Source organism: Mus musculus, chromosome 18, assembly GCF_000001635.26.
Source record: "Mus musculus strain C57BL/6J chromosome 18, GRCm38.p6 C57BL/6J".
Classification (NCBI taxonomy): domain Eukaryota; kingdom Metazoa; phylum Chordata; class Mammalia; order Rodentia; family Muridae; genus Mus; species Mus musculus.
In genome coordinates, this window is record NC_000084.6 from 57,273,024 (window position 1) to 57,287,684 (window position 14,661).

Here is a 14,661-nt window from a genome sequence, read left to right on the forward strand (position 1 = left end):
GACAGAAAGTTTTCTTTTGCAATCCTAAAAAGTAAAGAAACCCAAGCTATTTAAAAAGCATGCTTGGTTCCGTTGAGATATGCTTATACAGCTGCAGGCAGGCAGTCTCCGAAAGAGAATGATGGGTACATCGTGGGAAACATGGGGGGTCCCCCCCCACCCCCAGTTGTTCTCTTTGCTGTTCCATGGTGCTTTTTGCTTATTGGAAAAATTACCTTGATGAAGTTGATCATGACAGATGGGTGTGCTAGCCAGCTGGACAAGTCTCTTGAGGGAAGAGGAATCAAGTACCAAAGGATCACTTAATTTACATCTGGCCTTCAGTCATTTTTCATAACTAACCCTGTGTGCTTATCCACAAATCATGTTAACCTATAATACTCAAAACCAGTGTGGCGGTGTCTCTGGTTGTCAACTTGACTACATTTGGGATTCACTCTAACCCAAGTGGCTGGGTCTACCTGGGAGGGATCCACCTTTAATCTGGACCCCACCTTCTGGTGGCAGCCTATGTAGAAGACACAGAAGAAAGGAGGGCTTCCTCTTTGCCTGCTTGCCCTTCTTACCAGCAAGTTCGTTCCCTTGCTGGCATTAGAACCAACGTCTTTGGTATCCTGTTGTATACTGAGACATTGAGGTTTATGAATTGAACAACTATTGGATTCTTTGACTTTCTGCCAGCAAGCAGCTATTGCTGGAATAGCTGGACCACAGCCTGTAAGCCACTCTAATAAACCAGAGTATACATATCAGAGATTACCCGATCAGTTCTGTTTCCCTAGAGAATCCTGACTAATACAGCTATATATTACAGCTGTATATTATATATTATAGCTGAATTTAGATGTAATGTGATTTGGCCAACAGTTGATAAAGTAAGTCACTTTAAATGGCCAAGTATCAACCCTCAAACCCCATTCTGCATTAAAAAAAAAAAACAGTACTGAGAAGTCAGAAGTAGTTTTCAGGTTGATTATAAGGTTATCTGGGTAATTGTTTGGGCTCCACATCCTCAGGCTTCCCTCTGAGATTAACCTGAATGGCTCTGGGTCAAAATGCCCAAGGACATCTGAATCTGGGAAGCAGGTGGCCCCTTCCCACCTTGGCTGTCAAACAGGAGCCCTGGCTTACAGTAAGGATGGAAAGCCTGAGTTCCAATGGAGAGGGAAGCCCCAGGCAAGTTGATTAGGCTTGCTAGTATTTTCTTTAGACGTGAAGCAAGACTTTCATGTGCAGCCTGCTCCTGAGTTCGAAGCTCCTCTGACTATCTGACGATTCTGTGTGGTAGAGTTATTAGTTTGGTACTTCACATTCAGAGGGTGTAGAATTTACAAGTCTGTCTCAGCTTCCCAAAAGACCTTGAAAAGTAAGATGTGTGTGAACACAAGAAAAACAACAGGCTCCCGCTCCATTTACTTATCCTGTGGGGGAAAACTTAGTCCCCAGTCAGTGTTCTCTCTTCAACTGGTTTCCTCCAGAATAAAAGTCTGTCACTGACCTGAGCTGGACAAAATGGAGCTGGGCTTGATTTGCCAACCTTTCCCATGCTAAGGACTTTTCTAGAAGATGAACATGGAGACAGGAAAAACTAGAAATGAATTATTCTACAGAAATGGCTTTAACCTGGCGACATACTTGTGGTCATTTGCAATGACATCCCATTAGGTTCAGGGCACAATAACCTTTTTCCAGAATGACAGACAAAATGTGGTGTGTCCTGCCTGGTGTCCTCCAGGCAGGGTCACCATGAGCTTTCTGGGATACAAGAGCGAGTATATCCTCCCTGTGTTATCCCATGGTCCGAGGCCAGCAGTCACCAGCGCAGCCCAAGTTAGAACTCTTTCCTTTGCAGGGGAAGGTCTCTGAGAGTTATGATGTAACACAGAGATCCCTGTTGTACTTCAAATATGAATTTATGAGACTTTCCTGTACCTCCAGTAATACCTGGCATTATTCTCCTCCTTCACAGATTGGCTTCCTGTAGGTGTGTTTATTGGGTCATGACTAGTTTAAGGGTTCTTTATCTGCCAAGTAAAAATATTAGCTCCATACAGCTTCATAAGAGTTACTTAGACCAAAGTACTTAAACAGGGTTGGGCTGGGCTATTCTGCCTCTACGTGAAATCCAGCGACACATGTGAGTGTGTCAGCTCACCCAGCACACTAGATCTTTGAAATATTTTAGGACTGTGTGCCCTCCTCCCCAGTAGGGTCTCCTTCATGTGGCATAATTTAATCACTTTGTGCTTTTTAAAATTTCTCTGTAAAAACAAAATGGCGGTGGGGTGGGGTGGCACAAGTAGGAAATCAATAGTATTTTCTTTTTCTGATAAATTTTGCCTTCAATAGACAGGGCCCTGGGGCTCCCTGTTGGTCCTTTCTATTAAAGAAGAAAAGCCAATGTGGTGAAATAAATGTTCTCTCCTTGACTGCGTGGGAGGGAGTTCCGGGTATTAGATGACGTTAGGATGATTCTGTGCGTTTAGTGTGTACACGTGATGCGATGATAACTGGATTTAAGTCTGGTGCCATCTCTACTGCTTATTGTTGTCTGAAATAGTTGCTTGTGCACCATTCCTGACCCCCACTGTTGTATTAGTGACCTCATGTCTCCACACTGCGCCTCCCTCATCCCCACCCCGTGTGTGATGTTTCAGGTGTGCACTGTGACAGTGTGTGCGCTGAGGGACGCTGGGGTCCTAACTGCTCGCTGCCCTGCTACTGTAAAAATGGGGCTTCGTGTTCTCCGGATGATGGCATCTGTGAGTGTGCACCCGGATTCCGAGGCACCACTTGCCAGAGAAGTAAGTGTCTCCTACATGATGCTTTCTGCCCCCACCCCTCGTGTCCCCTTTCCTGGGAATTATGTACAGAATCATCTCTGCCCCACCCCTTAGTTCCTAGTGACATTTTGAGGCAGCTGAGGGAAGAGTCCTTGAAGAACTGTCCTCAAATAACACTTCCCCAAGAATTTTACCCTTTCCAACCTCCAGAACCAACTTAACAGATGGGGGCGTTAACCCTTTCTTCTTAGTGACTATTTCTTTACCTCATTGGCATGATCATCAGGACACGTTTCTCAATTCCTCCTTGGAGTGCCCAAATGGTGTTCCAGAAATCCACTGACCTGTAAATATTTTATTCGGCAATTTGGCATCAGCCTCACCTCAATTACCAGAAGCCAACATCAGCCAAACCTTGAGGCAATCACACACCTCCCTTAGTAAGCTGAAAGTCAGCGCCCTGGGGAAAGCAGAATTGAAAGTTAAAAATGGAGACCACTGATGTTGCTCCGTAGGAACCTCGAACAAAGACATGATCTGCAACAGTTCACTAAATCTTTCAGTGCATGTAACCAAGAAAGAATATGTAACTGGTTATAACATGCACTGTTGTAATTTCTCAAATCAGCTGATTTTTTCCATTAAAGAGTTCTATGCCATCATTCTATATTTAAAACCAAATAAAGCCTTTGGAAGTACCCAGATCCATAGCGTTCTGTTCCTCACCCACTCTAATCTAATCACAGGCATTCACCTGTACTTTTTTTTTAAGAAGAAATATCTTCAAACCTCATGTGTCTATCGTTTTTTGCCAATCTTGATTCTTGAAGAATAATGGATCATTCAACAATAACTCAGCAATGCTTAATTGAGATACTGATATTTAGAGTTTCATTTTCCCCATTTCCTTATTTGTTCTACAAAACGTCTTCGAGCCCCTGGTCTAGGGCTGGCCTTGAGTCAACCGCTGGAAGATAGTGGTATACGGAAGACATCCCCTCACCCCAGGGAAATCTGGACTCTAGTGGCTTCTTCCCTTGTTAAAAGCTGCCTTCTTGTTTCATGCCTGAAAAGTCCCTATTACCGGTTAGAGTTTTCTTATTCCCCCAGTTTCAGTAAACCTCTGTGTGGAGCAGGAGATAAACCCAACTTGGGGAAGTAACTATGAGTTTCTATTTGCAGTCTGCTCCCCCGGTTTTTATGGACATCGCTGTAGCCAGACCTGCCCGCAGTGTGTGCACAGCAGTGGGCCCTGCCACCACATCACGGGCCTGTGTGACTGCTTACCTGGCTTCACCGGTGCCCTGTGCAATGAAGGTAAACACCCGGGCACCCGGGAGAGCCATGGGGAAGGTCAAGCTTCCTTAGGTCTGTACTCAGAATTCTGAAAGGCCACACATGCCCTGCTGTGACCAGCTCTAAGTAATTCTGAAAATAACATAATGTTGGAGGCTCTGCCTCAGCATGACACTCTCAGCTCCCTTGCTTGTGTCTTACGGTTTCATTAGAACCACCCCCTCAGGAAAAGTCAATGCAAGGAAGGAGTTTGACTCCCTCAGTGAGAAACTATAATTCAGATTTCTATAAACGCCACAGTGACTTTCTGCGATGCTGGGATGAAGCCTGTGGTTTCATGTGCTTGTAAAAATGAGCCCATCTGGGATTAGGGGATGTGTCTTCTCAACTGAAGGCAGTGGGCAGCTGGGTGTGACCCTGGAATGGTTTCCGTTTTCAGTGTTCTGTGAGGTGCGTTCCAACTATAGCTGACTGGACTTGTGTTTATTCACAGTGTGTCCCAGTGGCAGATTTGGGAAAAACTGTGCAGGCGTTTGTACTTGCACCAACAATGGCACCTGTAACCCCATCGACAGATCCTGCCAGTGTTACCCAGGCTGGATTGGCAGTGACTGCTCCCAGCGTAAGTCTTGTTAGAAAACAACCAGTCTACTTCTTATGTCTGAATGATGAGACTTTGTATGATCCAGAAAGAATATATGACCATGACCATTTGTTAAATGCATTATAAATTCTAAATTAAGAACTCTTTGCACTGACTTATCAATATCTACTGATACATTGATGTGAGTCTCTGGAAAAAACCTCAGTTTATAAGAAGTTTTCTTATTCACTGCTCAATGACTAAGCATCCACTGTTTATATATCTGTAAATAAATCAATATAGAATATATCAACACATCAAATATCTATGTAATTATACATGTAATATATAATATGTATGTAAATTAATGATATATATGAAAACATAGTTACCTTTATGTGTTGGGTTTATATCCTGTTCCATCAAGAGGTCTAGTTTAAAATGGAGGAATAAAAAAAATAAAAATATAATAATAAGAATATCTGTATATATATATATATATATATATATATGTATATATGTGTGTGTATATTATATGTATATATATTATATGTATATATACATATACATATACATATACATCATATGCATATGCATATGCATATGCATATACATATACATATACATATACATATACATATACATATGTACTGAATGACTATCATAAATATGGCTCTATGTAACCAAAGCTTGCCTCATTATGTAGTCTCGTTCATATATATATATGTATATATACATATGTGTATATATATATCAAATATGTATAATTATACATGAAACATATATGTATATAAAATCAATGGATGGCTAGTCATTGAACATATATATATATATACACATATATATATACACATATATATATACACATATATATACATATACATACACACACATATATATTCCATGTAGCCAAGGCTAGCCTCAAACTCACTATATAGTCTAAGATGACCTTGAACCTCTGATCTTTGCCTCCACTTCCTGAGTGCTGGGATTACAGGCATACACAACCATACTTGCTTTTATGCAGTGCTGGGAACTGAACCCAGGGCTTCAGAGATGCTAGGCAAACACTCTACCAACTGAGCTACATCTCCATCCCTATTCTCTGTTGACCTAAAACACAAATAAATGTCTTTAGAGATCTATCTTCTTGTCATGTACTCATCCAGAAATTTATGGAGCCATGAAGAAGTAGAAGCAAAAGCAAATGACATGAGTCTTAGAAACTTTCTGGGCTCCTGGGAAGACTGACCACATTATTGCACCTCACAGCTGTCCTCTCCCCTGGCTCCCCAGGAACTCTCAAACTGATCTTCGGATGGGTGTAGTATTACCCTAGGAGGAAATATATTGATGACTTTGGACTACCAGTGCCGGGATGAGAGGAAAGTGACCACAAGACAGACTTTGAGAGGCTAGTTTGTACACTTTCACAAAGGATTCAGCCTTTAACCAAAGACAGTGCATGTCTGCCTACCTTCATCACAGCTTTCATGTTCAGTTCATATCGAATCTACTATGGTGCACATGTGATAGGTCAAGGAATGACTCTTGTTCTACATGGTAGTTTGCTGGCCATTGAATTCACTCTAGAGTTATAATCAATCTGTACATATTAATTGGTATGGAATATGTCTTTGTCTGAATTAGTTTTGCTTTCATTTAGGCTGGTTCCCATTGCTGGGATAAGAAAGCCTTTAGAGAGAGGGATGCTTGTTGTTATAGGTGATTTTATAGTGTGTGTTTTAATCCATTGGGAGGGTTCCAAAAGTAATCGCCATATGTTCAGATCTGTGCATTGCAAGCCTCTGATGGATTCAGGCTGGCTCAGGAGCAGGTTGAGGAATAGGTACTCAAAATGAATGACAGGGCTTAGGAAAGAAAACAAAGACCCAACGTCAGTGCTGGAACATGATTGGTCTAATTTGCTCCTTTAAAACCATATTCTTTAGTTTGGAAGTTGGTCACTTCCTCATTTGGAAGAGGAATGTGCTGGAAGGAACAGGAATGAGAACAGCGCTGTGAATGGAGACAATAGCATGGCCTGTCCCCATAATCACTGCAGAGGAAACCCATTTGGCAAGCCTTGCTTCTCCTGGGGACCGTGTTTCACTGATTCCTATGGTCTCTGGGGGCCCATCTTAATATTTCTTCTTGGCTGGTCATCAGCTAATTTAGAAATGGGGAGTTCCTTTGGCGTACAAGCAGAGGCTGTGAAAACTAATGGGGTACATTTAAAGGGGAAAGTGTCCTTGACGAATCGAGTCATCTAAAGCCTTGTCTCTATACTTACCTTTGGAAATTGACGATTTGAATGATCTTTATTTACAACCATTGGTCGCAACCAACTCAGTAATAGAGCCTGCTTGCTTTAAGTGGCCAACTTAGAAACATATCCTCCAGGTATCAAGCATCATTCAGTGTAGTTTGTTTGGAACTGGAGAGATTTCTGCAGGGTTTAAAGCTCTTGCTCCGGAACCAGGAGGGCCAGAGTTTGGATCCCAGCACCCTCGAAACAAGCTGGGGGGGGGGGAGACATCCCATAAACATATTACACATTCACTCACACAGTCACAGAAACACAGCTAAAATATGTAAATATAAAAAGAAAAGAGATACGGTTAAGGATGCCGTGTGAAACAGAACAAGTTGGACTTTTCTTATTGTAGAAGGAGGTTGTTGAGTGCTGTGGCCACATCAGGAAGGGTGGCCGCATTTTAGTTGTCTTCATCTGAGACTCACTGTAGCCTGAAGAGTGAAGCCAGTCATGCTTACGTACCAAATAGTGACTATTGCTGTGAATCTGTATGAGTTTGGATAACATCCTGTTACCCACTATTGACCCAAAACTTCCTCCACTATAATATAAGGGAGAGTACCAAGGAAACCCTTTGTAATACTCCTGAGGACCACACATTGTCCGCTGTTACTTTTCTCTTGTTCTTGGGTGAAGATGGTACATACGTTTCTGGGAAATGCTTTTCATTTTGAAATGACTTCAGACTCATTTATTTTCTTTATTGCTCCATAGTCTCAATCAGGTAATAAAACGGAAATCGTAAGTAGCCATCTCTTTAAATGGCTTCTTGAAGATGAAGTATAAATAAAACTATATATACATTTTTTTAAATAAATGAAGTTATTTTGTTCACACTTACGTTGCTTTCTAAAACCTCTTTGTCCAGCAGTGGATTTAGTGGATGTGTTCTTTTCTATGTCTTCTAATCCAGAGTTCCTATGAATAGACTGATTCTTATAGCTGGGAACCTTAGCACATAAAATGAGATTCTAATGGCAACTCTGGAGCCCAGTGACCAGGACAGGATTGGATAATCAAAGCCCTGAGCCCATGACCTAGGAGCTCCAAGGGAAATAAAAACCCTGAGCCCATGACCTAGGAGCTCCAAGGGAAATCCCACACACACACACACCCAATCTTCACTCAGTCGCTCCTTCCTCGGCAAGCCTGGGTTTGAGGAGAAACTCTCCCCCTTCTCGTCCTCCTTACCTCATCTGATTTTTCCTCCCATCTCTGCCGCTCAGTTGACTAGTAGTTTTGCTTCCTCGCAAAATAGAAGTATTCTGGGAGTGGTTCATACTCCCTTGTTGTCTTTGTGCTTTTCCTTGGGCCTAAAACAGTGCCAGGTACACGGTGGGTGTCATTTGCTTAACAACTGACTTTTTAAAGTAACTCTTGCTCCCTCAAGTAGCCTCGGAAGCCATAAACGTGCGTGTCAGTAATGATGGTAGTTACTGTGACCAGCCTTGTCTTGTGGGTTTGGTGCAGAATTCAGTCTTTGAAGTGAGTTGTGAGTATCTTGACTTTATTAGTGGTATTAACCCAGCACATGGATGGTAGAGAGAAGGTGGGTGGAGTGTTCTGTTTGGTGCTGGCCTGGGGCATCCGACTCATCTCTCCACACTTGCTGTGCTTTCAGCCTGTCCACCTGCGCACTGGGGTCCGAACTGCATCCACACCTGCAACTGCCACAACGGAGCCTTTTGCAGCGCCTATGATGGGGAATGCAAATGCACTCCTGGCTGGACGGGGCTCTACTGCACTCAGAGTAAGCAAGGGGCCTTCTGGTGTTCACCAGGCGGGGGACGGGGGAGTCGGGGAGCCAAGCTACAGAGAAGATAGCTTCCCTGCTTGTATGTATCCTGTTAGGTCAGTGAGGGATCCTTCAAAGCACATGCCACCTACTTAATGACCTCTAGATAGCTACCTTTCTCTGAGTGTTAAGAACCCCACATTCCAGGCATCCTTCGGCTAGCTCATATCAGGACATTGAGATGGAGCAAGCGCTGTGTGTAATTCATTTCCAATGTGTAATGTTCTCTTTTCTATCAGACTGTATTTCTTGTATGAAATGCTTTCACTTCTTCCTACTGTACAAATGGGAAAATAAATGATAGGAGTTTGGAAGTCAGTAGAGTCACACATCTCACTGCTTGGCTGACTGTGTGCTCCAAAAGAAAATGAGGTTTACCTATAAGCACCAACCAACTCCAGATGCCTGGCCCTCACCCCACAGTGTCTGATTTGGTGCATCTGGACCAGGACCTGTGAAATTTGCAGTTCTGTCCATTTCTGTACTATCAGCCCAGCATCGTGTTTTAAAAACCATTTTTTTTCTGGTTTTTACTCCTAACCTGAATCTCATACTGCCCTTTCTATAACCCCACGTGGTGTTTAACTGTTCAGCATCACAACATGAAATGTGCAAACACACGTTGTGGAGAAATGCTATACGGCTTTCAGCGGAACCAAGGAAACAAACCAGGAAGGCATTCATTGAGGATATTATCAATAGTAACATAACTTTAAAGAATAGCCATGTTGAAGAGAAAAGATGAAAGTAGGTAACTCCTATCTAATACTAATTTGTAAATATAATAGAGAACAGTTGGAGTTGCACATATATAAAGATGTTTGAGGTCCTTAGCAGGGAGGGAAACACAATTAGGTCACTTATAATTCTAAACATAGGGGCTGCTTTAAGCAGAGGAACCTTTTAAAGTGGACAAAGCAGGACACAGTGGCACCTGCATGGGTCTGGTCTCCCCTGCCATCCTGCCCTTTACTAGCTGTGTGACTTGGGATACTCAGGACTTAGTTCTTATCTATAGCATAGGAAGGACCCACCTTGGTAATGTTTGGGCATTAAAGAGTAAACGGCAAAACGAAAGGAAAGAATCCGGGACAGAGCGGGTGGTACGGGGGATGTCATTGCCTGCTGGCGTCTGAGATGGGAGGGTGTTACTGTGTGCTGGCATCTGAGACCTGTGTGTGTCATTCCTGCTTCTGAAAATCCGAGCTTTCCTTAAATGGCAAAATAAAGGCATGGACAGTATTTAGAAACAACTGACAAATCTGCCTATATCGAAGCTTTTGTCCTGCCTTAAGCACTCATGCAGAGAGCAGCTGCTGACACATGTAAGCCAAGTGTGTGTGTGTGTGTGTGTGTGTGTGTGTGTGTGTGTGTGTGTGTGTGTGTGTGTGTTCCACCCCAGGCTTCTGGTGATGTAAGCCTTGGAAGCCATGCAGCAATGTGAAGACTTAAAGTACTTTCTAAATCCCCTTTGAAACGATGAAACACAGTTGGGTTTGACTTTAAGGATCCTATCCCATATAGTTGATAATAGGGATAATACAGTTTAAGTTAAAAATGGATACAGTAGATAGGACTAGCACAAGAATTTGAGTCATTTTGTACTAAAGGTTAAAAAAACAAACAAACATGCCAACTCTCTAAATACAAAGAACTCAGTCCAGGGAACTCAAATCCAGGGTTCTAGAAACTGAGTGGAGGATGAGAGGGAATACTGCATCCTCCCAGGGCTCCAAGGAGCTTTGTAGAAGACACCAGCAATGGTTATACTGACAGCTGGGGACTCTCCTGCCTTCAGCTTGTGGATTACAATCTCCTTGAAGGAGCCCAGACTTGAGACGTCCAAGCAGCCCTGTGATAGCTGAGATGCATGGGAACGCCTTTACTCTTGAACAGTACTGGAAGGCCTTCAAGTTCGTCCACTAGTGCCTGCAGGCAGGAGCGGCATTTCTCCAAGGTAGCCCTCTGATTTCCACTGTTCTCCATTCTTACACAGGATGCCCTCTGGGCTTCTATGGTAAGGACTGTGCACTGATATGCCAATGTCAAAACGGAGCTGACTGCGACCATATCTCGGGGCAGTGTACCTGCCGCACGGGATTCATGGGACGGCACTGTGAACAGAGTGAGTACAGGGTATCTGGGTCACCTTCCTCAATCCAGAGATGCTAACGCAGTGTGGCTGCAGCTTGAGTCATGTGACTGACGGTTAATTGCCAGCACAGTTGGTTTCCTGTTCTCAAGACCTCCCCGCTGGAACCCTTGCTGTCTGTCTGTCCTCCGAGTTCTGAGTGGACTTCCACCTGGCACTCTGGGTAGACGGGAGGAGACTGGAAGAATGAAGTCAAACTCAATTTTTCCATTATCTTTTCCTTGGCTTTCCCTCCCTCTCTTATTTTTGGGATATGGTTTCTCAGAGGCTTAACAGACATGACCAGTCTCCCTTGATGGCAACCGTGAGTCCAGACTGACACCAGAGGACAGAAATGGCAAGGGACATGTCCTGGGGCCTGGGGCTAGCCTCAGGAATGGGTGTGGAAGTGAGTCCAAGCCAATGTTGCCACCCTTTTGATAATGATTTTCACTCTTCCCACTAACACATTTTCATCTGAGCCTTAGTCTTCAGTACAACACATAGCCTCTACACTTGCTTTTTAGTCCTAGGGAGACTATGCTGTAGGAATTACCCATCTCTGTTGTGGTTCAGTTTCCACGAGCTATGCATCCACTCACGAGGAAGTATATAAGATGAGCATGCTATTCTTTTCCTCTGTGGCCTTTGTTGAGTACAGAAGATGAAACAGGAAAAGGCCAAAGCTGTGTGTGGCACTCTGTGATGGTAAAAGCCCCAAGGCGAGGCGAAGTGAGAGATCACCATCGACCACGAGTGTATTCTTGGGAAGATGGTTGCAAAGATGGCACAGTAGAGAGGGTATATCCTGGGAAGGTGGGCAGAACCACCATTCTACTTCTCCACTCCAACTCTCCGGGCTCTGTGAAGCTTAGTGGTCTTGGCCTTAGGTGCAGATGCAGTAAAGAGCCACCCAGAGACGGTTCCAGACAAAGGCAACACAATGTGTGCTTTTCACGTGATCATAAAACATATACTGAGTCACAGAGTCTCTGTGTGTATACATGCTATCTATGCCTGTCTGCTAAACCAAGGTCTAGCACTCAGGACAGGCTCTAAACTGACTTGCATTCAACTGCCAAGCAACCAGTTAAAGTCTTAATAAGAAAAACCTCTTAAGTGCTGCCATGATAGCTCTGAATATGAATGTGGAATTAAATGACCCTATTTTTGAAGCTCCCAATGCTCCAAGAATACTAGGTTTGCCAGACTCTGATAGCAATAGCACATCGCCCCCTGCTGTTCACTTTGCAAACAACATCTGTGTTGAAAACGTTCAGATTTAAATTCCATCCCCCTGCAGGATGCTTTTGAATAACAGCATATCATAAGACTTGTACTATGTTAGCCTCTGAAACTTCAGCATGAAAAACCTGTACATGAATCATTCTGTGTCAAACTGTTACCTAGAAAATAATGCAAACTGTCCCAAATTCCTGCTAATCTCAGCGAGAACATGTCTTCACGAAGAATCCCAGAGCCTACATAAAAATGTGTGTGCTCTGAAGGGATTATCTCAAGTTCACCCTGTTGGGTCCAGTTCTCTCTGACCCACAGATTTGACTGATGGGGTCACATCAAATTGCTTTTTGTGTTTGCTTCACGGGGGTCCCACGAACCCTCTCCTTATACCTCAGAGCAGTGGGTATTCAGCAGGCACATGCATCAGGAGCTCGGCCATAATGACTGAAAAGCAGGACTGTGAAGCCTACCATGGCTCCAGGACCATGGTCCAGCTTCCCATACCTTAGGCGGCCCCAGTCTGTCTAAGCAGGAACCCATGGATAAGGCTCACCACCTGATGTGCAGAACACACAGAAGAAGGCAGGCTTAGTCTCCCCCAAACCTGGGAGATACAGTGGCTTCATTTCCTCTCCAGAGTGCCCTGCGGGAACATACGGCTATGGCTGTCGCCAGATCTGTGACTGTCTGAACAACTCCACCTGTGACCACATCACTGGCACGTGTTACTGTAGCCCAGGATGGAAAGGGGCACGATGTGACCAAGGTAAAGTTCTAGTAAATAACGACTGTTTCTTCGTGTGTGGCTGTGCACACTCAGTATTAAGTATTTTCACTTATACTAACATGGGTAGACCTAACTAAGACTCATACAGGCTAGCTGATTATGTGGTTGCCAGATGGATACCTTATTTTCCCTGTTGTTAATAGAGGAAGAGACCAGCTAAAGGTTATAGCAGTTAGATAATGTCCCCCAGGCCACATAGCTGTGACATGAATGTCACGGCTTTTCATATTCTAAAATCCACAAACTTTCTATTTTTTTCTTTTAGATTTATTTAGGCACAACTGGCATATAAAACCATATACATTTACCTTACACAATTTTCTGAAACCTGAAGCCTGTATGTATGATGTATGTATGTACATATATATGTGTGTATATATGTATATATGCATGTATATGTGTCTATATGTATATATGTGTATATATATGTACATATATGTGTATATATCCCTGAAGCACGACCACCACAATAAGGATACTATCTATCACTCGCTGACCTGTTTTTGTATGCCTGTCATCTCTTCTACTTCTTTCGTACATTGCAGGCCACCACTGATCCTTCTGCCACTGTTTGCATTTTTTTTTCTAGAATTTCCTGTGAAGATAATTGTATTGTATTTTTTTGTAGTTTTTCATTAATTTATTCCCTTTACATCCCAATTGAAGCCCCCTTCCCCCAGTCCTCCCTCTCACACAACCCCTCCCAACCCCCTCCTCTTCTTCTCTGAGATATCAACCTCCCCTAGGTACCAACCCAGCCAGGCACCTCAAGTCCCGGCAGAACTAGGTACATTCTGTCCCACTGATGACAGACAAGGCAGCCCAGCTAGGGAAACCACATTGTATTCTTCTTATGCCTAGTTTTGTTTAGTTACCATAAGTATTTTGAAATTAAAATGTGTTTTTGAACAAATCGATAGTTCCAGTGTTTGGCCGTCATTGCTAAGGCTGTGTGAGCAATGAGTGCCAGTCCCCGTGTGACACGTGTGACACGTAATCTCATCTCTTCTGGGCTCAACACTTTCGAAAGAGAGTGATTGAATTGAAAAACAGGCGTATATTTACCTTTTAAAGAAATTTGTGTCTGTGTTGTTTTAACTGGGGTGCATATTGTAATCATCTGGGATTATTTGTCAAATATATTTTTCATGGAAGTACGTGGACAGTTCTAACACTCTGGGGCAGGAGGTCCTTTGAGAATGTTCTCCTGGTGGTTATGAGAGGGACTTCCACTGGGAGTTTTGACGTTGATGGGTAAAGGTGTTATTACCAGGAACTATCAGGAGAAATCTTCCTGCCGCTGAAAAATAGTTTTTCATAGGATAGTGTGTCTAGCAGTAAGAGGCTCATTGACCTAGGTTTGCATCAGAGCTCTGCTTGTTTAGAGGGCTAATTGCTCTTAAAAATACTAAGGGTAAGTGAAAGATCGAGTTAGTCAGGTGGGCGTGGAGGGCTTATTCCTATGTAAGATCAGTACTAGAGAACACATTGAGCAAAACAAAAATTAGAAACATTCTTACCCAAGACTAATTGCCAACCTGGGTTTAATCTGGAATAGATGAGTAGTTCTGAACCCCGTGCCTGACTCTCAGGGTTCATACACTGCCTCCCGAGGGCTTGGAGCCGGGACGTGGCACCAGCGACCTTTGAAAGTGGAGAGTGTCTGCTTTCACCATGCTCTGCTTCCAAAGAAGCGACTCGTGGACTGAAAACACCCAGGCGTTAGG

At 43.4% G+C, this 14,661-nt stretch overlaps 1 protein-coding gene across 1 annotated transcript in view; it reads left to right on the forward strand.

Annotated features, from left to right (window-relative positions):
• The window catches only part of Megf10 (multiple EGF-like-domains 10), a 164,378-nt gene that overhangs the window by 139,934 nt on the left and 9,783 nt on the right, over positions 1-14,661 (forward strand). Inside the window, exons 14-19 of the mRNA NM_001001979.2 lie at positions 2,658-2,804; positions 3,966-4,100; positions 4,573-4,701; positions 8,601-8,729; positions 10,771-10,899; positions 12,785-12,913. Of these exons, the coding sequence (NP_001001979.1) occupies positions 2,658-2,804; positions 3,966-4,100; positions 4,573-4,701; positions 8,601-8,729; positions 10,771-10,899; positions 12,785-12,913 (798 nt within the window). The remainder of the gene's footprint in view (positions 1-2,657; positions 2,805-3,965; positions 4,101-4,572; positions 4,702-8,600; positions 8,730-10,770; positions 10,900-12,784; positions 12,914-14,661) is intronic.